The following is a 24005-nucleotide window of genomic DNA, read 5'->3' as shown; positions in this document are numbered from 1 at the left end:
TGAGATATAGTATACTGCATAGTCAGCTCATTTAAAGACAACAGGTGAATAAACCAAGGAATATCCCTTAGTCATTATACTAATACTACGTTAGAACAACTTAGTATTAGTATAATGACAACCTAAAGACAGTGATTCTTTTGATTTCAGTCATCAGAGGGATTGATGTGTATGTACGCAAGAACTAATACTAAGGAAAGAGGTACACAACTGTGGATTAAATTTTGCCTGTAAAACCTTCCAGCAAAATGACAAATCCAAAACTTGAAATAACAAGATCAAAAAGCTGAGATGTTTCTGGTGATCTGTAGCGATCAATACCACAAAAACAGCAGCTTGGATTGGAGATTTAAAGAGACAATCTATGATTTCTTCATGAGAAACTTGAAATTCTCCAGCAATGACCAATGTTGTTCTTTACACAAAAATGAAAAATTATTATTATTATTAGTTCCCTCCCTGTATGGAAATGTATGCACGGAAAGCTATGGAAGAAACGAGTGTTGCGAACATGCATAGTTTGCGTGACACATACTTCTGATAGTGACAGAGGAGAGTTTGAGCGGCATAAACACAAGCAGGAGTTTGGGCACAGCTGTCTTGTAGTATATTTGCAGTACAACAATGAATGAAAGTACAAGTAAATTAACACATTTCCATGATAACCGATCAGTTAAAGTGACCAAAAAAAGGTTGAGTGTCGCAGGGAACTATGGGAATTGACGTATGGAATAGACCTGTTCTAACCGCCAGTCACCATGGGTGGCCGCTAAATGCACCAAAACGGTGGAAATTGTAGATTTCACTTTTAAAAAATCGACATGGTTAGACATGGTTAAAAACCCAGTTAACAACATGATTATGAACTGCTGATTCGTCGCTGCTTGCTGTGTAAATGGGAGGGGGCTGAATGGGGCACAGCTGGCTCCATTGGCTAACACAAAAGAAATGGCCCAGTAATCACACTTGGGGCTTATCGGCCGGCTGGCACGCACAGCACTGGGTCACAGGGAGATGGGACTCAGCTATGGGTGGCTGGGCTGGGCAAAGAGGATACCAGGCAGACCTCCAGCTCTCACTTCCTCTCATTCTAGCACCACTTTTCACACAAATGGCCTCCAACATACTAATTTTACAGTCACAGCACCTGGATTACGAATGTAGCACAGACAAATGCCAGAGGTGATTGGTGGCTGCTACTTCCTGCTACTACTAACAGAAACAGGAAGTGGAAGTGTCCACCAATCACCTTTGGTGTTGTTCTTCTGGTCACTACCTATGTACTCCCTGTTTGGTGGAGCGCCCTCTCTGCTTTCTACCGTCCACAGTTAGGTGTATCAGTCCGACTCTACATCCAGCTCAGAAGTTGCTGTAAACCTTAGAGACTGCTCGGCCATCCCCCGCCATGCACAATTCCACCAAAACCAAGTTGAGCTTCAACTATATCCTCATTCTGCTATAGTTCCAGGGCATTCAGAGACAAAAATGTTAGAAACAACCTGCAATATACTAGTCAAACTGGTCAAGTATTATATGATTAGCATGAAGGTACGGAACAGTAATTTCCTTATGTGGCAATTAAATTAATTTCTTACATTTATATAGCACTCTTCTCTCCAGCAACTCAAAGCACTTTACAGTCATGAGGGGGGAAACTCGCTTAACCACCACCAACATCTAGCACCCACCTGGGTCAAGCACAGCAGCCATTTTGTGGCACACTCATCATGCATCAGCAGCGTTAGAGAGGAGAGAAAGATTCTTAGCCAATGAAATCAGGGTATGACTAGGTGGCAGGTTGAGAGAGCCTGTTCGGGAATTTAGCCAGGACACCGGGGAACCCGCTACTCCTTGCAATGAGTGCCATGGGATCTTTAATGACCACAGTGAGTCAGGATCTTGGTTCATCGCTTCCTTCAAAAGAGGCGTCTCCTACAGCACAGAGTCCCTATCAGTGCACTGGGGCTTTGGAGTTTACTGTATTTGGGGAAGATCGCCCCCCACTGGCCCACCAATACCACTTCTAGCACCAATTTCCAGCTTCCAGTCTCCCATCCTGCAAGCTCACACCAGCTTACCATTTAGCAGGAGCAATGTACATGGTGGAATGGCTGCTGGCTTAAATGTACAAATGTATATCAACACCTGCACTGGGTATACCAAAACTCCAATTTTACCCACTATAGCTACCTTCTGCTTTAGCACTAGTCTCAACTCCAGGCATAATCCACATTCCTGCCGAGCCACTCACACACTCACTCACACACTCACACACTCACTCACACACTCACTCACACACTCACTCACACACTCACTCACACACTCACTCACACACTCACTCACACACTCACTCACACACTCACTCACTCACACACTCACACACTCACACACTCACACACTCACACACTCACACACTCACACACTCACTCACACACTCACACACTCACTCACACAATTCAGCAATCTAACTTTTTTGTTTCACTGTGGACACACCTCATGGGCAAACAGGGCTGCAAGCAGCCCATCTGCACCAAAGCCTGTATCCGGCCTGGGTCTTCAGCCTTTTAATTTAATGCCGATTATCGCTGTCATTACTACAACCTTTGACAGAGCGGGCTAACAGAGCAAATGTGCTTGCTGTGCCTAAAGCAAGCCAAACATTTTAAAGAAGAGAGAATAACCCACTAAATGAGAAGGAAATGGTGGGACTTAGTAATGGCATGCCATTTACATGAATGACCCCAACAAAAACAAAAGTAGCACATTTAATTCAAGGCTTAAAGGCATTTAGACCTTTTAAACTCCATGTTAGAGAACAGTCATGGGCCTTGATTCAAATGGAATATCCAGAAATAAACCTTTGCATAATACATTGTCAAACACCAGGTGTATGTACATGATGCTATAAGCATTCCAAATTCAATTGTATTTAATGTGACAACCAACAAACTAGAATTGGTGATTACCTGAAGGTTAAACCACGGCAAATAACACTATTCATATGTAAGAAATTACTGTGACCGGAGCAAGCCAAGTGGTTAAGGTACATGACTGGGATCCGCAAGGTCGGTGGTTCGAACCCCCGGTAGCCACGATCAGATCCACCGAGCTGTCGGGCCCTTGAACAAAGCCTTTAACCCCACATTGCTCCTGGGGGGACCGTCTCCGGCTTAGTCTAATCAAATGCAAGTTGCTTTGGATGAAAGTTTCTAAAAAGTAGATTCGATGTATCTGAACTGCCAGCTTCAGGTCTCTACACAGATGGTCTGTGGAGTTTAAGTCTGGGTTTTGGCTGGGCTAGTCTCCCTGTCGCCGCTGCTGAGAAGCACGCCTATAGCATGACGCTGCCACAACTAGGCTTCACAGTAGGGACGGTATTAGCCAGGTGACGAGCAGAGCCAGGTGACAAGCAGTGGCTGGTGTTTTCCTCATGCTCTCAGGGTCCTTTAGAAGTGAGTAGCCATGAAGCTGATATGTTTGCTGAATTGGTAGTAGCTATATAGCCTACAATGGCTTTGATGCTGTATTAATAATGTTCTTGTGCTTTATTCACATAAAAGCAACTAGTTTAACTTAAACTTCTGTAGCCTAGCTTCGTGGAGAAGGAAAGAGGGGCACTGCACATCCCAGTTTGAATGGGCCGAGCATTGCGGGGGACAGATAAGGCTTTTTCAGATATTGGGGGGGACGCGTCCCCTGTGTAAATGACGCCTAAGCTCACTAGCTTATGTGAGATACAGGCGTCCAACCGATGCACAGTCCTAACTGAAGACGGCCAATGTTAACACAGCAAAGTCCTGATCTGCCTTCGGCTTGCGAGGCTGGACTACTGCAAGGACACAAGCATTCGCACCCACTGCGCGGGAGACTATGCTGGCTCAGCTGCAGGAACGAAAGAGCAAATCATCACATTTTAAAAAGAGGCTACGCTCATAGGGCATTCTGTGCTACACAGACCGAGAACTGGAACCGAATGAGTGATTTTCTGTGTCAGGTATTTTTGGTAAAAGCAGCTTAGGGGGGGCAAACTGCACAGCAAAGCATGTACAATGTGCAACCAGTGCACACTGTAAGCCTACGTTTATTCTACACTCACTGAGCACTTTATAAGGTACACCCACTTATTAATGTGATTATCTAATCAGCCAATCAAAAAAAAAAAATTATCTTAGTGACTTTGACCGTTGAATGATTGTTGGTGCCAGACAGGGTGGTTTGATTATCTCAGAAACTGCTGATCTCCTGGGATTCTCACGCACAACAGTCTCTTGAGAATGGCGCGAAAAACAAAAAAGTAGTGTGCAGCAGTTCTGCGGGCAGAAACTCCTTGTTAATGAGAGAGGTCAGAGGAGAAGGGCCAGACTGGTATGTTTTGTCATGCAATATGTGAATAGTATTGTAGGATGTTTTACTTAGGACAATAATGTCAAAGTCACACAATCAAAATGTAAATGCGTAAAAAGAAAGGGGAAGGGAAGGAAAACATTTTAAATAATAATACATTTTTTTTTAAATTCCAAAAATCACTGCCCATTTTCCATCACAGCCCAAAACCAACCTCTTCTGACTGCATCTCGCCTCCCCACACAACCCCACCACTCTAGCACTTGTTCTTCTAATTAATTCTGTGACTATTATGGTGTAAAATGTATGCATTTACGATTGTGTTAGATATATTTTCAAATAGTTACCTATGTACTTCAATGTACTGATCAATCAAAATAAGAAAAAAGCATTTGAAAACTTCAGGCTACTGCCTTTGCTACGATTCCTAGATCACAGGCTGATGATGTAACAGGTGTCATGGCAACAAGGGACAACCACAAGTGAAGTAGAAATGAGAGCACAAAGACCTGACAATCAACACCAACGGCTCAGAGAAAAATTAATTTCTACATGGAACTAAAAGGATTCCTGAAAAGCCACCAATTTCTCTCCACAACACCTAACTAATCTAGTTAAGAAAAGCAGCACTGTACGAATACAATAACACTGTATTCTGCTTAGGGTTACCAATGCAAAAAAACTAAAACAAACAAACATTAAATTCACAGAAAACAAAACCTAGGCCTGCCAACTAACTGCAAATCTGTCTTAATGGGTTAAGCTAATAAATTGTGACTATTGCAAACATTCCTTCCCTGTTATTAAGTCACAGTTCATCTAATGCACTGCCCCCAACAACAACAGATCCTGTTCTTGCTGTATAAAAAAAGGTCTACTGTGTTTAATCTTTCAACATAAATGAGTTACACTATCAAACTAACCAAGTAAGTAACCAGTGTTACTCAGTTCATTTGGAAGAGGAAGGTTACACACATTATTTTCACAAGCCAGTATGCCGGTGTGGAGAGAACAATGGGTGCGTGGTATGTAATAGCAGGCTACGTACCAGCTAAAATGTCAGAGACCGGGTCCTTTTCTTCCACAAATTCCTGTCACATTGTGCCGGGCGGGTCCGGTTGTCCCTATGTAATAAATTACGTCTCCTCTGGGGTTGTCAAAACAATAAGTCCTGATAATACAATCCCATCACTGGTGTGAACTCACCTCAGCAATGGGAAGGACCACATTTGAAAGTCGCGGGGGGTGTTGGCTAAAACCACCAACTTTAAAACTTAACTTTTTCCTCAAGTACCGTCTACAGCACTGTGTAATTCTCTTACTGAAAAAAAAAAAAAAAAAAAAAAGAGCTTCACCCCAGCCCTGGTTAGGTCACATTTCAGAAACATGCTAGTAACAATTATGCGTACCCCCTTTCTAATTTATAGTTGATCTTTCCTTTCTAAGCTGAAGCTGTGTAGTAGCTTTGCGGGGCGTAATTGGATTCTGTGTCCTGTATTCATGCCATTCTAGCCACTGAGGCCAGAAGAATGACCCCTCTTTAAAATAGTCACAGGTAGAAATATCCATACAATGGTGGGTAAATAAGAGTGGGGCTCAGTGTTCTGTGAAAAAGTGCGTAGCTTGAACAATGACCTTTAAGAAGGTGGAAAATGAAAGAAAATTATGCTAAATGAGCAATGATGCAATGTTACCTGGTTAAATATCACTGCAAGGTTCATTCTTTCTGTTTGTAAACACTATGTGCTGAAGCCTGTACAGAAACACTTAAAAAAATATATATATATTATACTGTTTTATTATTAAGTGAGTATTCTACTGGTTTATTCAAAAGGAAATTCACTTAAAATACAATGTTTGTATTTTAGTATTTCAATTTGTTGCTCTCACAACTCAGAGTTCTTAAGGCTCCATGGTTAGTTTACGCTTCCCTCTAGTGGTGATCCTGTGCAATAAATGGAAAGGTAATGAGGCACGATCATTGTAATTATAAAACTAATCACAAATATTGAACTAGGAAATTACACTGACTGTGAAACTAACAATTAAGATGTTGCTGGACGAGGTTGTCAGTACAGGAAGTTATATGACCTATACCGATGCCTTACAAGAACAACATAAGCTTAATAATAGGCTTCAGAAGCCAAATATAAAGGAGCCAATATATCATCTACACATAATAACAAAGAATAGACAAACTGGTAAATCCCTTCATTATTCAAGACTAAGCATGAATCGGCACTTCGTGAATTATAACCCTGCCTCTGCTGCTAATCATCCAGTGGGTTTGGGAAAGTAGGCAGGCTGGTTATTTTCTTACAGATTTGTGTAAAAAAAAAAGAAGAAGAAAGAAACAATAGATAAAAAAATCACTAGATAAAATACTGCTTTTTCAACATGTATATGTGAGGTTTCAGACTTTGTTACCCGCAGGCTGCTGGTTTGATAACGAGGTAGGGCAATGGTGGTCTGCATTTATATAGTGCTTTAATCCAAAGCTCTGTACAATTTATGCTTCTCATTCACTCATTCATACACACACTCACACAACAACAGCAATTGGCTGCCATGCAAGGCACCAACCAGCTCGCCAGGAGCAATTGGGGGTTAGGTGTCTTGCTCAGGGACACTTCGACACACCCAGGGTTGGATCAAACTGGCAACCCTCCGACTGCCAGGCAACTGCTCCTGAGCCAAGCAATGATATTGGACCCTTGACCAAGGTACTGAATCTTGCTTCAGTTAATATCTGTGATGAGATCATGTAGGCAGCATTATACCAGAAATGGTGGCAATATGCCACCAGTGACTCAATGGTTTCAACACCTACGTTTTGTTGGAACAAAACCTGTTGATTGGTTCAAACATGATCAAAATGACAAGCATAACCAATAATAACCAGCTGTTGTACGTGTTTAAGTTTCTACTAAATGTAAAATATAATGCGGAACAGCATTGTAATTGGACCCTATTGCTGTAATGGGGTAAAGGAACCAAATCCTGGAGTGACCTGAGAACAAAAAACATTTATTCATTTCACAAATAGTACCACTGGGGGCCTCAGAAACCAAGGACAGACCATCCCCTGCTGGGAAAACCGCGACCGCATACGTTTCGTCCAGAAGCGGTCAGAGGACAAATAAAAGCAGCTGTTGAAAACACACAGATTCGTTTGATGCAGCTAACATCAGCAGACAATGGGGACAGAAATGGCCACAAAAACGCCAGATGAAAAGTTAAGAGTGCATAATGGTCGAATGGTTGGCAAAGTACCGGAGAAACACTGAACTGAGCATCGCTAAGAATCAGTGTGAACGAGTGTGAAAAATTAGAGGGGGTCTGCTAAACTGTGATTTAGGACTTCCAAGTGTCTGCCAAATCAGTAACGGTTTTCAGGAAAAGCCAACTCACATCTGGGAGACATTAATCAGGCCTGTTACATAGCTGCTCAAAGGCTTCTTGTCAAAATAAATGGATTGTGAATTGCATTTGAATAGTCAACAACAAGCCATCAGAATTAGGCACTTATTAAATATTTTGAGCTCCCGACAGTTCTCTCCCTTCCTCGAGCTTCCCGAGATACAGCGTCAGCTCCCCGCGTGCACTCGTCTCAAGCGAGTGGGAACACAGAATTCTGGATTCAAATACTTTTCTGTGCTTGATTGATCTTGCCTGGAGCAATTGAGCCAACCAAGAGGACCAAAAAGGCAGGCTTTGAGAGTACTTCATAGGTTGCAATATACCAGATAAGCTCAATAAAGAGTAGAAAAGTATTTGAATCCAAAACAATTATGTAATTGACCCAGGCCTACTGGTAGCACAGAAAAAGAGCAGAAAGACAAGGTTCAGGAAAGGGCAGGCAAACCAGCAGAGGGAGGAGAGGAGATCGCCCAGTAATGCAGGGTCTGCTTATTGACTGTTCATTCTCACGGACAAAAGTACAGGAAGGCAGTCAACAAAGCGCAATAAAAGATGCCCTCAGCGAGGCCAAAACAACAGGCGCAGGGCACATTAAAAACATCTGGCTTCAGTGCTGAAGTATGGGTCTTACGCTGATTTGCACACGAGTGCAACACTGGGGTTTTAAGTGCAAAGTAAAGGGAACATTATGTTGAGTATTTGTCAGCTGGCTGATATACCCTGCAGAAACATTTAACCAGTTTGTTCTCTATGATGAACACGGACGGATCATTAAAGCTGTTTTTGGTAGAACATCAACTGAGGAATGCAGGGAAGGAGGTCATCTCCATGGGCTTAGCGTAAAAGACCCTTTAGAGAGAAGCTTTACTTCTCCCTGCAAGATGGTTCTCTAAAAAGCACTATTGAATTGAATAGTTGCTCTTGTTGTACTTTTTGCATTCTAGGACTGTCGCATTTGTATTTATCTTGGTACTGTAGTTGCTTTCCTCATTACTGACTTGGCCTATTTACCATGTGTACTAGAACCTGATGTTCATGGTTGTAGACAATTGTTTGTTTTGGGAATTGTAACTTATCCAACCAGTTCTGTAGATGTTCTAATGACCTTCGGTATGCACTCATTGTACGTTGCTTTGGATAAAAGTGTCTGCTAAATAAAATGTAATATAATAACGAGTAGTTACACTGGTGCAAAGTCTCATTCTCAAGCCTGCACTTATTAAATCAGCACTGTAAGGTTTTCTTATTTAAGATCTTGCATGTACTGAAAGGCATTTAATTTGCAGTGGCAGTACAGTTCACAAACACAGAACTCTTTACAGCAGGCTGTAACTGTAAGACTGAGAGAGGACTGTTCCGCGGCCGTCACATGCCAGATGTCCCCTGCCGCAGCGCAGACCCGACACAACAGCCAGGCGGTGGAATCCAAAGAAAACCCCCGGGGGGGGGGGGGGGGTGGTGACCCGTTCCCGTAACAACGCACCCTCCCCCGGCCCCCTTTGTGTAACCTTGTGCGCTGCGCTCAGATGGAAAATGAGGCCCTTTTGTTTCCAGTTTATTTCAGTGCTCTCATCCACCCGAGTCCAACTGTCTTTATAGCTACCCCATAAAACCCAAAGCTGATGCCAACTGATCATGCTTGAGCGCTGTCCTTTCTGCTGTAAGCTGAGAGCGGTATTGGAACTGTACATCGTTTTTACAGTGTTGGCATAGTTTTTGCCATAAACCAGGAGGCTGCAACCCAGGTCGGTTTTTGTTTTCACCTTTAATATTGGCAACCAATTCAGACCCAAGAAACTGAGTGAAGTGAATGAACTGTGTAATAAACAGCTTTAACCTATAAATTAAGTGATGATTATGTCATAGATATATTTGTAAACTGCGCCTTCTACAACATACAGTAAGATAGAGTCTGAAAAGAAAGTTTATTTTATTTCCTCTGACAGACATTGAGTTCTTGACAGGGTCTAGGAGAGCCAATCGGGGAAGGGTCACTCCCTCCTGGCCACTCCGTTGGGGTGAGTCGGGAGCAGAGGAATGAGAGTTATTTCACGGATGGGAGAGATCCTGTGCGGGTCGGCCATGTCAGAGCAGATCAGAGGCAAGCAGAGTGATGACCTTTCACTGCTGAGTTTACACAGCAAGTGCCGATCCATCCAGGATCCCCAGACATAGTGCAGTCATTATACAGCTGGCATCCGCCTGCTTTTGGTGCAATTCAGCAGAGAAGCGTTTTCTTTAAGTCAATGATTGCCTTGAGCCTACACACCTAGTTTCCAAGTCCTCAACAGGCTGCTGATAAAAATCTAAAGCAGCATCCAACAAAGTTCCTTATTGAATTGTATTAAATAAGATCACATATGTGGCAGCAAAGAAACATATAAAAACACACATAACCGCGGAATGATTGTTGGTGCCAGACAGGGTGGTTTGAGTATCTAAGAAACTGCTGATCTCCTGGGACTTTCACACACAACAGTCTCTAGAGTTTGCAGAGAATGGCACGAAAAACTAAAAACATCCAGTGTCCAGAGGGTAGAAACGTGTTAAGAGGGGTAAGGGGAGAAGGGCCAGACTGGTCGAAGCTTACAGGAAGGTGACAGTAACGCACATAACCATCAAACCTCTAAGTCGACAGGCTAAAGCAGCAGAAGACTTAATCCTAAAAATAAGTCCAATAAAAACCTAATAAAGTTCTCACTGAGTGTATATTGTGGGTATGACTGTGTTGAAAATATGACTATAAACCCCTTAGTTTTGTAGAAAAAGACAGGAGTGTATCCATTATATGAGGAAATTGAGAGCTGCTGCACTGACTGGATGGATATTCATGAGCAAAATATTCATTCAAACAAAACCCTCTCTTCTGAACTCAGCCCAATGCCAAAACAGGGTTAAAACTGGGTTGAAAGAAAACATCTGAAACTGAAAAAAACAATACAATATTGTTACACAGTGATGAATTCAAGAATCCATGTCTGAATGTGCAATGGGAAAATGCTTTTTAAATTCAAACCAAATAATGTCCAATGAGGTACAATCACTGAGACATAAAAAGAGAATAAAACCATTCTAACCAATTTTAGAGAGGTGGCTAAATGTACAAGAAAGTCACTACTTCCAAGCAGTGCATTATAAACACAAACAGTGCCAGCTCCCTATAAGTGATGGGCGGATAAGCCCACAGACTTGGGTCAGTAGTTGCTCAAGGGGATGCCTCTGGGCTCTGTCGATGAGCAGTGAGATTAAAATGAGCCACTAGGCTGAGTGCCATCTTCTGACCCTCTCCACCTCTCTCTCACCCTCCTCCTGCCAGCTGGACACAAGCCACAGAGAAAGAGGATTCCACTCTGTCATTAGGGCGGGTGACACTGGGCCAGCATGCGGCTTACCCCCAGGGTTTGGGGAAAGGTAATCCACGCTCTGCGCTCTTCCAGCTCTCCCAATCCCGCCTGGCTCAGCCAGCACTTTATTTGGGCTCCAGAACATTCCGTTTTCTGCCTTTCCCAAACTCATGACCTTGGCGGTGAGAGTATGGCCTGGCGAAGCCTCTCTCGCATCGGTCCGTGTTTTGACCACACTAGGGTACTGCGTGCAGTTCAGGGTATCAAACTACAAGAAAGAAACATCTGCTCTTGTATTAGCACAAAGAAGCAATTAAATAGATGAAAAACAGCACAAGGTAAATTCCAGAAGGATATCTGAAGAACATTTTTGTTTTGATTTTAACAGACAGCTCTGTCCGTAGCCTTCTAAGTCCTACAGTACAGGCAGAAATTGTGTACAGACTTGGCACAGTGTTGGATGTTCTAGTTTGTAGGTAACCTTGATGAGCTTGGATTGAGCTTGGTTCTCCTCATTATTAGTTTTAAACCCAGCTCCATTTGTGTTCCCTTCCCTGGAGTTCTGCCCCTTTGCTCTACATCAGTGGTCACCAACCCTGTTCCCGGAGTCCTATAGGTTTTCATTGCAACCAAAATTTGCCGGAGTGAAAAACAAAAAGACAGTAGATCTCCAGCAACAGGGTTGGTGACCCCTGCTCTACATAAGTTCAGACCATCCCAGCTCTGACCCGCTTGGCTCACACCCATGCCATGATGCCCCCTGGAGGGCTCAATAGCCATAATCTGCACAACCACTTTGTTTATTTGGTGTAAAAGGTTCTCTCTTCTCTCACCATTTCCATTTAGTCTATCTTTCATTGACAGAGGGCTGACCAGTGGGGGAGGCCCTCTCTATGCCCTGGCTCCTCCGCAGATTTCATCGTGTCAAAGTTTCACGCCACTGTTTGCGTGTTTTCAACTCCTACTGGGGAGTATTTGACCTCAATTGCTGGATTACTAGGGGTTCAGACTCAGCCTGGCCCAAATTTGTCCATTTCCTGTTTTTTCTGTAAAGCATCTTCGTAACAGTTCTTTGTGTTCTTCATACTCTTATGTTCTGAAGAATGTTGCCATGAAAACTCAGGAGAGCAGATGAGATCATGTCTAGTGCCGCTTAGATAGAGGTGTTTATAGGATAACCACACAATAGCGGTGAGTAATGCGAGAAAGCAGAGGGGCACAGATCCTAAAAAAAAAACAGAAGGCCTGAATTCAGTCAAAAGTGTTACATTCTTCCTCCACAGGCAGTGTAGCAAGTACATCTTTCAGCCGTGTGGTCAATTCAGCTATTTCTTTCGTAACAGTGTTGGTGATAAGACAATACAACTTCAGCTTCTACTTTCAAGTCCTATAGCTTTGTCAAGCAGAAAATCGTGACTGCTTCTATGCATCAGTCCTGGTGCAAACATAAAGCCAGCTGCCAGTTACAGCACTGTGATAACACTGACATTTCAACTCAAAGCTCGATGACAGTGTTAATGTGGCAGAGCCACTCCCAGTCAGCCATGCGTAAGTGGTATAGACTGTAGAAAAAATATGGACCAAGTGACTGTGACATCACCCACTTATTTTCAATGTGCTTGTGAAAAGTGCTTCGACACCACCAAAGTCTATTTCCAAAGGAGGAGCCAGGTGGCCCTTTTGTTTTGTTGTTATCCATTACATTACATCACTTCCAGTTTTGAAAAACACAACGTAAAACATCCCTTATTTAAGGTTTGTCATTTTCGTTTTTAATCCTCTTCTTTTACTTACATTTGACTTACTTATTGGGCGGTACTTTAAATGCCTTTATGTATCGAATATCCTCATTTAGTTTTTTTAAAATACATTTATATTCACTCCAGCAAACCACTTTGTAGAGACATATGAAGAATGCAGTAGTAGCAGCTACTAATAATAACAACTGCATTCTTCATATGTTTCTACAAAGTGGTTTGCCGGAGTGAACATACATTTATAAAAAAAAAAAACAAAAAAAAAACAAGGATATTTGATAGCAGTAGTAAGAAGTATGAGGCGAGGCTGGCTTCCTGGCAGGAAAGGGGGATAGAATGCCATCCTCATTTATCAGCCTCACATTTCCCTCACCCCTCCCCAAACACTATGGCTTCCAATAAAATCCCGTTATGCAAATTGGGAAATGAGCTCCACCCCCTTCTCATTTTGTTCTGACAAAGACACCTGTGAGCAGGCCCCGCTACTGTCCCTCTCCTGATTACCTTGCATGCAAATGAGTCGCCCATGCGCAGTTGATCCCTGTCACCATGGAGACGCATGGGGGGACTCTTCTGTGGCCAGGCTCCCCCAGGTTTTACAGCTTTACTGCATGCAGAGCAAAGCTTGGCTAATCCCGTCACCCCAGTGTGGCGAGGAAAGGATGCTTTCCTTCACACACGCACATGGGTGCACAAAAACACACATGCATAAACACACATGCACACACACACACGCATACACACTCGCATGCAGAGACACAGGGCACCTATGGTCCTCATTGTTATCCCACTTCAAGTACTGTATACTGTATATGTTGCTGTCACACAAGGCCCCATTCTGACCACAGGGGCTTTCAGGACCAATACATTTTGGCGGGATTTCACTGAAAAGACTCATGAAGGCTGTCGTAGAATGTCAGCGCAGAAAGGAAATGACAAATGCAATATTTCACATAGAGCTGTTTATAGCTTTGAGGATGTTTACAGCCATATATCTGCATGTTACAGTATAGGAGACCTCTATGTAGTAGCAAGAGTCCAGTTCACACATGTGGTTAACAAAACAGACTTGCTCTCTGGTTCAGCCCTCCTTTTGTGGTTCAGTAATGACCCGTTACTGCTGCACTGTTCTAACTTAGACACAGCCTTGTTTGATGGCCTTGCAAAATTATCAAGTGAGTCTGCTATTTCTGTTTGTGGTAAGACTGCTGTCCAGTATGGTCTCCATACTCAGTGTGCAGTATGCATCCACCAGGCCAGGCTCAACCTACACACAGAGTAACCTTACTGGGAGGAAAAGAGTTTCAGGCCGTGTTATGGCCCAGCTTCCTTCATCTAAACCAGTCTATTATTAGTAGGGCTGTCTGTAGTGTAGTGGTTGAGGTACATGACTGGGACCTGCAAGGTCAGTGGTTTGATCCCCAGTGTAGCCACAATAAGATCCACACAGCCGTTGGGCCCTTGAGCAAGGCCCTTAACCTTGCACTGCTCCAGAGGAGAATTATCTCCTGCTTAGTCTAATCAACCTTACATCGCTCTGGATAAGAACGTCTGCCAAATGCCATTAATGTAATGTATTCCAGAGCATTCCACAGTCTGTGATGGTAATTTTTCCTCAGCGAAGGTAACTGCTGAGCTTCATATTCATCACTAGCAGATATTAATACTATTGCTCATTGTATTGCCATTGCTCATGAGATGGAACCTGGTGCCAATCAGACTGATTTAGATACACTATTCACAGACATAAGGCACTGATAAACTCCACCTCCACTGATACCTCTCTCTCCTCTCTCTCCTCTCTCTCCTCTCTCTCCTCTCTCTCCTCTCTCAGGGAGGAGCTTTGGGACAAACGCTGGTTGCCTGGCAGTGGGCGCTCACTACGCATCTGGTGTGGATTTCTCTCAAGCTCATCGCCGCATTCACAATGCACTGAAAACCTCAACAGTCACAATGTCTCCAGAGAGCCGGGAAAATGAGCTTCATCAGTTCTTGGTTGCTAGTCGCTGTCAAGAAACAAAAGTCGGCGGGAGGTTTGAAAAGTCGCAAAGCCAGCAGCACTTCTTATGGTGCCAAGCAAGGCAGGGCAGCGACCACACTCGCACGAATCAGGGTATAAAAGTAAGCTGTGGAAGCGCAGCGTCAGTAACGCAGTAATGTCCATAGCAACCATTGTCTGGAGATGTTGATACAATGTTGTTGCAGAGTTTCAGTGATTGCTTGTCTGGAGTGCAATTTTGGCAGCGACACGTTCCTTTTGTCTCTTTACGTTTTCAATCATCCGTAAACCTTTATTTCTCTCAAACTACGTTTTCCAGCTATTTACACAGCCAAATAACTTGCTTGTTCACAACATAGCGAGCTTTAATTGCTGTATAATGTTTTTATACTTTTGACAGCCTGACAAATGTACACTTTGAATCCTGAATTTAAGGACTATAAACAAAGACAGAGGGTGAGTCAGCGTCAGTGACTCTTTTTCAATGATATGAAGGGATTTACAATGTTTTAACACAAAACTTAACGGTACAAAATTACCTATTGTACCTTTAAGTTTATAAACATTCAACTCACCTCACTTAACCAAGTTCACTATAACATTAATAGCATACTCAACAAATATTTGTTAGTATTTGTATGCATCTTTCTCAATCATTAATTGGGCAAAACAAGTTTAGTTCATCATTATGACAGTTGGATTTTGTGTGTGTCTAGGGACAATAGTGACATGGCCGCTTCCATAGAGCATTAAAGAAAGGGCAGCAGTGTAATCACTTTAAATTTCCATTTAGGTATTTTGTTGCTATATCTCTGCAAACTCAAGCATTTTAGTGTTTCACAAAAGTTATCACGTAGAATGTCTGATGAGACAACTGTAGCCAAGCATAAGTTCTCCCGTGTTTTGAGGATCGAAGGCTGTCTTTCAGAGCCGTGAGGCACGTTGTAAAACAAGCGCCCGCTTCTTGCTTCTCTGAAAATGAGACAATGCCACAACTCTTTACAGCTCTGTAACCAGCACCTAAACCTGGAATAAACAAAGTTAAACAGACCCATGGTGAAGCCTGAAGGGCTGTGTGAGCTTGTGAGAGTTTGTGAACTCATACAAAGAATAACAAACTGAGTATGTGGACCTGATTAAAGATTTTCAGTTTCCTACTGTCAAAGAGCCATGCAAAGTCCATTCTTTTATCACAAAGGTGGAGAGAAGAGGAGGCTATTTCACCGCCGGTGGATACAAATCAACCAAAGAAGTCAGGAGCCAAAATGGCTTAATTTGCATCTGGGAACAAAGGGCACACTTTTCACAGGTATCTCACAGCCTGTGCACACCAACCTGATAGCTGCCCATGCCTGTCCCTCTGGATGAATGAGCAGTCCAGTATCACTCAGGACTGACATGCTACACCTACCGATACGCTCCCAACTCCCACCAGATCCTCAGGGAAATTAAAGAAACACTCGGACTTGCATTTAGAAATTAAATCACGGTTAAGTCCATTCCCTTAAAAAAAACCCTATTACCATATATTGGACACAGCAAGTCATCAAGGGGAGACATCAAGTTAGTGTACAGTCCCTCAGAAGCGTTAGTGTACACTCAATCAGAAGTCAAGTGTACAAAAGAGTTACAATACAGTCCCTGAGAAGAGCACAATCTCCGCCTTGACTCTCTTCCCACATCTGCAGTAGTTTAGTCTTTCATAGCATTATCACTTACATATTCTATGTGTGTGTGTGTGTGTGTGTGTGTGTGTGTGTATTTTTGAGGAGGTTAGCAGTTTCCATCTGCTCCCATTCCCGTTGCTGTGGTTTCCTTAGTAGTGCTCATGGCTCCGTACCCATGGAGACCACCTTAGGCCAAGCAGGAGTGGGTGGAGTCAGAAGCAGCAGGTACTTTTGTGTGCCCCTGAGTGTGTGTGTGTGTGTGCACAGGAGTAGATGAGCGTGAGTGCAAGTGTTTGAGCTCCATGGGCAGCCCTACCTCCGCACCACCAGCGTAAGGGTCTTGTGGGAGCCCTTCACCAGGCAGATGGCCTCCTGTCGGTAGCCGCTCAGGGGGACTTCATTGATATTGATGATCTCGTCTCCAACCTGGAGCCTGACGGCTGCAGCCTTGCTGCCCTCCTCCACCTGCAACACAGAGACACAGAATTGCTGACTCACTGTGCTACAATATACACAATGTTATTATCAGTAGACCGGGGTCAAATATGCCATTGGTTTGGATTCAAATACTTTTTCCAAAAACTTGCACTTGTCAGGTGTATTGGAACCTATGAAATAATCTGCAAACCCCACGTTCTGGTCCTCTTTGTTGGCTCATTTGCAGCCAGGCAAGATCAACCGAGCACAGAAAAGTATTTAAATCCAAAATGTACAGAGCAGTGCCCTACATTACATTAAGGACCGATCATTTATTCATTTGCACAATTTCAGAATTGCTATTAAAATAAATCACATGTGGTTAAAGTGCACATTGTCATATTTTAATAAGTGCATTTTTATATATTTTGGGTACATGTAGAAATTACAGCAGTGTTTATACATATGACCAATTTTTAACTTTGAAAAACTCCTTTGTTGCTTTAGCAGTATGTTTGTGATCATTGTCTTGCTGTAGAATTAACCACCAGCCAATGAGATTTGAGGCATTTGCCTGAACTTGAGCAGGTAGAATGTGTCTATACACTTCAGAATTCACTTTGCTACTACCATCATCAGTTATATCATCAATGAAGATAAGTGAACCAGTACCTTCGGCAGCCATACATGCCCAGGCCATAACACCCCCAGAATTCTGTCATCAGTCCTCCTTGGCCTGCCAGTCCCTTTACAATCCATGAGCTCACATTCATAAAAAAGGGCTTCCTTAATTATGTTCCAAACAGCTCATTTTTGTAAGATTTAAGGTTTGTCCAATGTCTGTAACCATTTTATTCTTGTTTCTCAGTCTCAAAATGGCTTCTTTGACTTTCATCGGCATAAATTTGGTCCTCATGTTGATAAACAAAAATAGTTTCCAAAAGTGATCGAATGATTGGTGGAAAGACTAGGTGCTGAGAGCTCTCTTATACCTGCATTTAGGAGGCAATTAAACACACCTGAGCACTTACAAACACCTGTGAAGTCATGTGACCCAAACAATATGGTGGCTTGAAATGGGGGGACTATGCATAAACACAGCCGTGATTTCTACCAATATATGAAACCAAAATGTATAAAAATACCCCTTAATAAAATATGAGATGGTGCACTTTGACCACATGTAAATAGTGTGATTCCAAATCTAAAAGTGTGGCAAAACAAGATATCATGGGTGCAAACATTATGGAGGGCACTGTATTTGACCCAGGTTTGATGATCAATTCTGCAGCTGGTTGAATTAGTATACCAATCAGCCCACATACTGCACGTCATGCTGCTGCTGCGACGCCTTGTGACACGCAGACACCTTTTTTTTCCTGGGAGAGCTTCTCTAGAGGTTTCGGGGGCGCGGTTGGGGTGAAAGGTGAAGGTTAAGGATGAGTGCACATGCCGCTGATCCTCTGGGAACGGCACAGAACAGCTGCAGCGAGGGGCTGAAGGATGCTGTTAAAAACGGGGACAGGGGCCTAGTTGTCCATAGAGAGGGAAAAGGCTCTAAACACCTTAACTGGTTAACCCTTTGAAGAGTAGGCTCCAAATCTATAGACTAGCTATTGGTCTGGCTCCCTTATCTCTAGCTAGCAGATTAAACTAAAATTTAACAAGTTGTATTGCCTCCAAGATGTCACTGTGATAGGCTTACTGAGAGCCCAAACTCTTAAACAATACATGCATTTGCAACATAATGCAATTTTATGAGTGTACAACATAACATTTAGTGACATTCTAGTTTTTGTAGCTTGAGGTTTTCCATTCTATTATTAGCATGACTCAAATAAGCTTTAATCCATCCATCCATCCATTATCTGAACCCGCTTATCCTGAACAGGGTTGCAGGGGGGCTGGAGCCTATCCCAGCATACATTGGGCGAAAGGCAGGAATACACCCTGGACAGGTCACCAGTCCATCATAAGCTTTAATCCAACATTTCAAATATACAAAACACAAGTCTGGGTTTTTATAATATTGGAACATATGACTGTTTCTTGTAGACTGACTGATTAAACAATAAATAGTTCTGAATGGCTCATCTTGGTTTTAGCCTTGGGTTTTGCCTGTGATGACTGCATTTTTGTTAGAAAAGATAAACCAAGATGAAGACCAGAGAGCTGTCTTTGGGAGAAAAGCAAGGCATTTTGAAGCTAGGGGAAATCAATCAGAGCGATTGAACAAGCATTGGGGATAGCTTGTGCAACAACTTGGAATGTCCTGAAAAAGAAAAAAAGGCTGGTGTAGCTACTAAGCAACAGACATCAAACAGGTCGACCACGGAAAACAACAGCAGTTGATGACAGAAGCATTGTGAGAGCTATGAAGAATAAACCCAAAACATCAGTCAGTGACAACACAAACCATCTCCACAGGGCAGGGGTGAAGGTATCTCAATCAAGCGTACCACTCATTAGTAGTAAGAATCAGAAATATAAAATTTGTAAAGAAGTACAGAGATGAGCCACAAAAGTTCTGGAACAAAGTTTCATGGACTGATAAGACCAAGAACAACCTCTACTGAAGTGATGGAAAGGCCAAAGCGTGGAGAAAGGGATCTGCTCATGATCGAAAACATACAAGCTCATACAAAACAACAACTGAAAGAGGCTGCAGTAAAGTCTGGAAAACATCACAGAAAAAGACTGCAACAGTTTGGTGATGTCAATGAGTCGCAGGCTTGATGCAGTTATTGCAAGCAAGTGATATACTACCAAATATTAAGTGTAATTAACTGTCATTTACTTAAATCTCTGTTACCAAAGGTGCTATGTTCTCAGTAGTTTAACACATCTAGGTGTAAATACCAGGAAATAAAAGCTGAAATTCTGAACTCTTGTCTCGTGTTCATCTTTTTATCTCAACCGCAAATGTATTCAGTGTATTGCAAAGGAATTGGCCTTGGTGTTATACTTTTGGAGGGGACTGTACGTAGCCTATGTATGTATATAGTGATAGCAGCAGCAGAATTAATTCTGAAGTGTACAGATGTTGAGAAACACCAATAACAGACTCCAAAGGCAATTAAACACCTCTCATCAAGACTACATACTAAAAGCTTTCTTAACATACTACATATTACATACTAAAAACTGCCTACAATTGAATACACCTACCTAAGGAGAAACAGTTGAGACCCCAACTGTCCAATTACTTGGGGCCTGCACCATATCTAACATTGAGAGAGATTTACATCCATGGAGATGCCATCATTTAACTCAAGTGTTTAACTTAATAGTTCTAGAGAGCCATGGGGTCTCTTGGGCCCCGTTTAGACTTAGTCTTTTCACGGGTCTTAAATGCAGGGGTAAATGCACCTAAGGTGCATTACAACAGATTTAAATCCGATCGCCCAAACCACTCCAGAAGGTGGTCTGAGACACATTCAAGATGGAGGTTATACAAGTGTCAATGCATCCGTCACTCCAAGACGCATTTGACAACTAAAATGTAATGCCATCCTCCAAACCGTAAATTCACAATGACAACATGCACAGAGGACGCGCATCGTTGACATTCGAGCAAAACTACATTCTCACTAGCAATACTAACAGATTTTGTTCATAACAAACAACAGTTAGAGAAATCAAACCATTTTTGCTATGTTTAAGCAGCGACCCCGGTCGCAGCCAGTCTCAACAGTGCAGTCATTTAAGAAACTGAAATATTCCATACAATATTTTCTTAGCGGCTACCATACTTGCTCAGCGAGATGCAGAACAAAAGAGGAAGTGGGTTCTCTGGGTTTTACATTTCACACGCAAAATAGCAATCTAATTTCAAACTGGCTAGCCACAGACGCATCTGACTACCAAGGGTAAATGCAATGTGGTTAAATCATATCCGGATACTATAAGTCACATGAAAGTGTAAATGGGGTACAACTGGTTCAGATCCCAAAACCAGATGAGGTTATTTTACCATTTAATCAACCATTTTAATTAATCAACTAAGTACTGAGTAACTGTGAAAACCAGCAGATACCTGAATTAACAGCAAAACAGCCATCATATTTTTATAGAGATGAGTAAAAGATAAGTTTGAGTGCTCTGTGCACCATCATATAAATCGACCTTCAGCATGTCTAACCTGCTCAGGGAAAATGTCATTCACAATTCATCCAGAAATTAATGAGCCCTCCTAACCTCCAGTGCTGGCTTTCATTCAATATCAATTAACCCCCAAAAAAATGAATGACTCAGCTGTAGAGGTATGTGCACCATTTAAACCCAGCAGATACTTGGCTCTCTCCAATCTCCAGCAGCTTACTGGAGCCCAGTTAGCACCAGCTTAATGAAATCCCCATGTTATTATTTTCTAATAAAGAACAGGATTTGGACACAGCTAAAGGGGGGCTTCTAGGGGAGTAGGGGGGGGCCTTAGTTGCAGAAAATTCTACCGAGGCAGTGTAATGCATTCCTTTGGGGGAATGCAAGCCACAAATGTTGCGCAATATTGAATTGAACCGAACCCATTTGATTAAAAAAATGTGTGTGGTCGTGTACCTTCATACACACAAGCTGTCCTGTGCTCAAACTCCCATGAACCCGCGAGCCATGTCTCAGGGAGAGTTCCAGAATAGAAGCCATCAGGCTGTTATTTTCTGTGCTACTTAGGGGGACCCCAGGCCAAGGGTCTTGAAAGGAGAGCAGGGGTGCCCGAGATGGTCCCGACCGAGATGCACTTAAAACTATATCATGCATCCTGGGTCCAGGCCTGCGCTGGTCACACAAATCCTGCTGAAACTCCCCCTTCCTTCCTCTCCTTGGCGTTCCCTCTTCTTTCTTCTTTCTTGCTTATTCCCTCTCTCGGCCTTGCTCTACCTCTCCAACTGCCCCCTCAGCGCTATCTCTCTCCAGCTCCCTCCACCCTGTTCCACCTTTCCTTCGCCCTCCCAATGCACCTCTCTGTTGGTCTCCCTTCCACTGTCGTGTCTCTCAAGACAAAATAAAAGCAGGAGCCATTTTGAAGTGAAACCAGAGCACACAGTAGCTTGGAGGAAGTTGTGGAGGATGGCTGGGGTGCTGGGGTGGAACTGTTGACCGATGTGGACCCCGCGCATGCTGCAGCTGTGCCCCGCCCTGGCCCTTCCTGGCTCGCACGGCTGGGGAGACAGCAGGAACAGCCAGCCGCGGGAGAGAGCTGAGGATTTTAACGGATTCCAGATGGACGAGATTCGGCCTTGCACTTCTTCGCCGTTAAAGCCTTTACCCTGAAAATGTGAGTATTCACACAGCAGGCACGAGTAAAGAAATGCATATAAACTCAACACTGCATAGCACAGGCCTGCAACTCATTAACCAAACTGATCATAAACAATAAATCAATATGTACTCTTACATTCCCACCTTACCGATAATAGAAACCCAAAGCTTCTTGATCTGCACAGTTAAGAGCGATATAAAAAAACAAAAAACAAAAAAAAATGTACAGCAGGGTCTCTGAGACCTTACAGTATGTTCCACAGCAGGGACAAGCAACTTTAAACATGTGACGTGTACATTTGTAAGAAACCCCCCAAATACACCAAAAGGCAGACGTATCTGAGAGGTGAAGGAAACGCGTGTAGTCTGACCAATGCTACTGGAACAGGGTTAATTTTATTTTGTTCTCATTTATCTGACTCCAAAAGATAAGTTCAACTGCTGTTCAACTGCTCCTCTGTTCTACCAGTTCAACAAAAGGAACTGCAAAAGTCTGGCAATAGTGTGGCTCTATATGATCGCTATCTATTTGTAAAGATGCAGACATGCCTGTGGTCTGTATAGCCTACAATGATACACTTAGTATGTATCTTGAGATGGCACTGGTGTATAGGCGAGTGACTACGGGATGCAGGTATCCTAGGTTGTCTATGTCTAGTAGGACTCTATACTGCTCTAAAGTGCGCAGTGGTGCGAGTCAAGAGGATGCAGGTTCAAATTAATACAATTTGTTCAACAATGTCCATTGCAGAAATAGAATGAATATGTGTTACAAGAATTACACGGTATAATATGAATGGCTATACGCAAATAGTGCGCAGGAGATCTTTGTATCACAGCTGGATGCTGACTCACAGGTAACTTGCATTACCTGTAGTTTATTCCTACAAGATCTTTATTCAGCATCCAGTGTACTACACCACCAATTACACCAAACTGTCACATCATTAGCTATCTAAAGACACCAAACACTGTATGTGGAGAACCCATGGTTGATACAGTGCTATTTCAACTCATTCTGGGAGCATTCCACTGAGGTGGCAGAATTGCGCAGAGGCAGCACAATGATGGGAGCAATAGTCCTGTATTGATGAGCACTGTCTTTTCATCAAACCTTGATTGGGGGTCTGCAGAGAGGCACACTTATGTAAAATTTCCTACACATTCAACAAGGCTAGTTGGCCAATGCATCACATTCAAACTTTTCCCTCATTTGCCAGACAGCCAGACAGAGAGCAAGTCCACGTACATGGGTTGCACAATGACCAATTTTGAAGTCACAAGGATAATGACAAGTGTCTGGGAGCACAAATTCAGACACACACCAGCGTTCTCTTCCTGGTTTTATTATCTAAAACCAGCATAAATTGTTCACAAAGAGCAATGACGTAGGTTTTTTTAAAAATCCCTAAACCCTGCCTCCAGAGCCCAAATTCCCCTTCCCCCTCCTGTGGTCAGCTCTGTGTTTGTCATCCGAAACGTCAAGTCAGATGGGAAATCGTATTACAAACAGCTCAGAAGAATAGCAGTTAGACCTAAAATATGCATACTTCGACAAAAATGGTAATCATTTTACTTTGATCGTATGGAACACAAATCGAAAGCTAGTAGGTGATATGAAAAGGCTAAAAAAGACTAAAAAAGGCAGCATGCATATTTTTTTAACAGGAGCAAATTTCTGCCTCCTATGTCATCAGGAGTAACATCTATAAATCTTAGGTGGGGGTTTAATGTGTACAACACTTGGCTCCTTTGTGCCTAGTCACCGGGGTCATTATAAATAGCCATCCCACCACGCAGT

At 42.9% G+C, this 24005-nt stretch overlaps 1 protein-coding gene across 1 annotated transcript in view; it reads right to left on the bottom strand.

Moving 5' to 3' along the window:
- LOC133123482 (protein Shroom2-like) overlaps positions 1 to 24005 on the bottom strand; it is a 48623-nt gene that overhangs the window by 11509 nt on the left and 13109 nt on the right. The window contains exon 2 of the mRNA XM_061233950.1: positions 16848 to 16996. Within this exon, the coding sequence (XP_061089934.1) occupies positions 16848 to 16996 (149 nt within the window). The remainder of the gene's footprint in view (positions 1 to 16847; positions 16997 to 24005) is intronic.

Source organism: Conger conger, chromosome 3 (genome assembly GCF_963514075.1).
Source record: "Conger conger chromosome 3, fConCon1.1, whole genome shotgun sequence".
Classification (NCBI taxonomy): domain Eukaryota; kingdom Metazoa; phylum Chordata; class Actinopteri; order Anguilliformes; family Congridae; genus Conger; species Conger conger.
The sequence above is the reverse complement of the archived record's forward strand: the minus strand, read 5'-3'. Positions and strand labels throughout refer to the sequence as shown.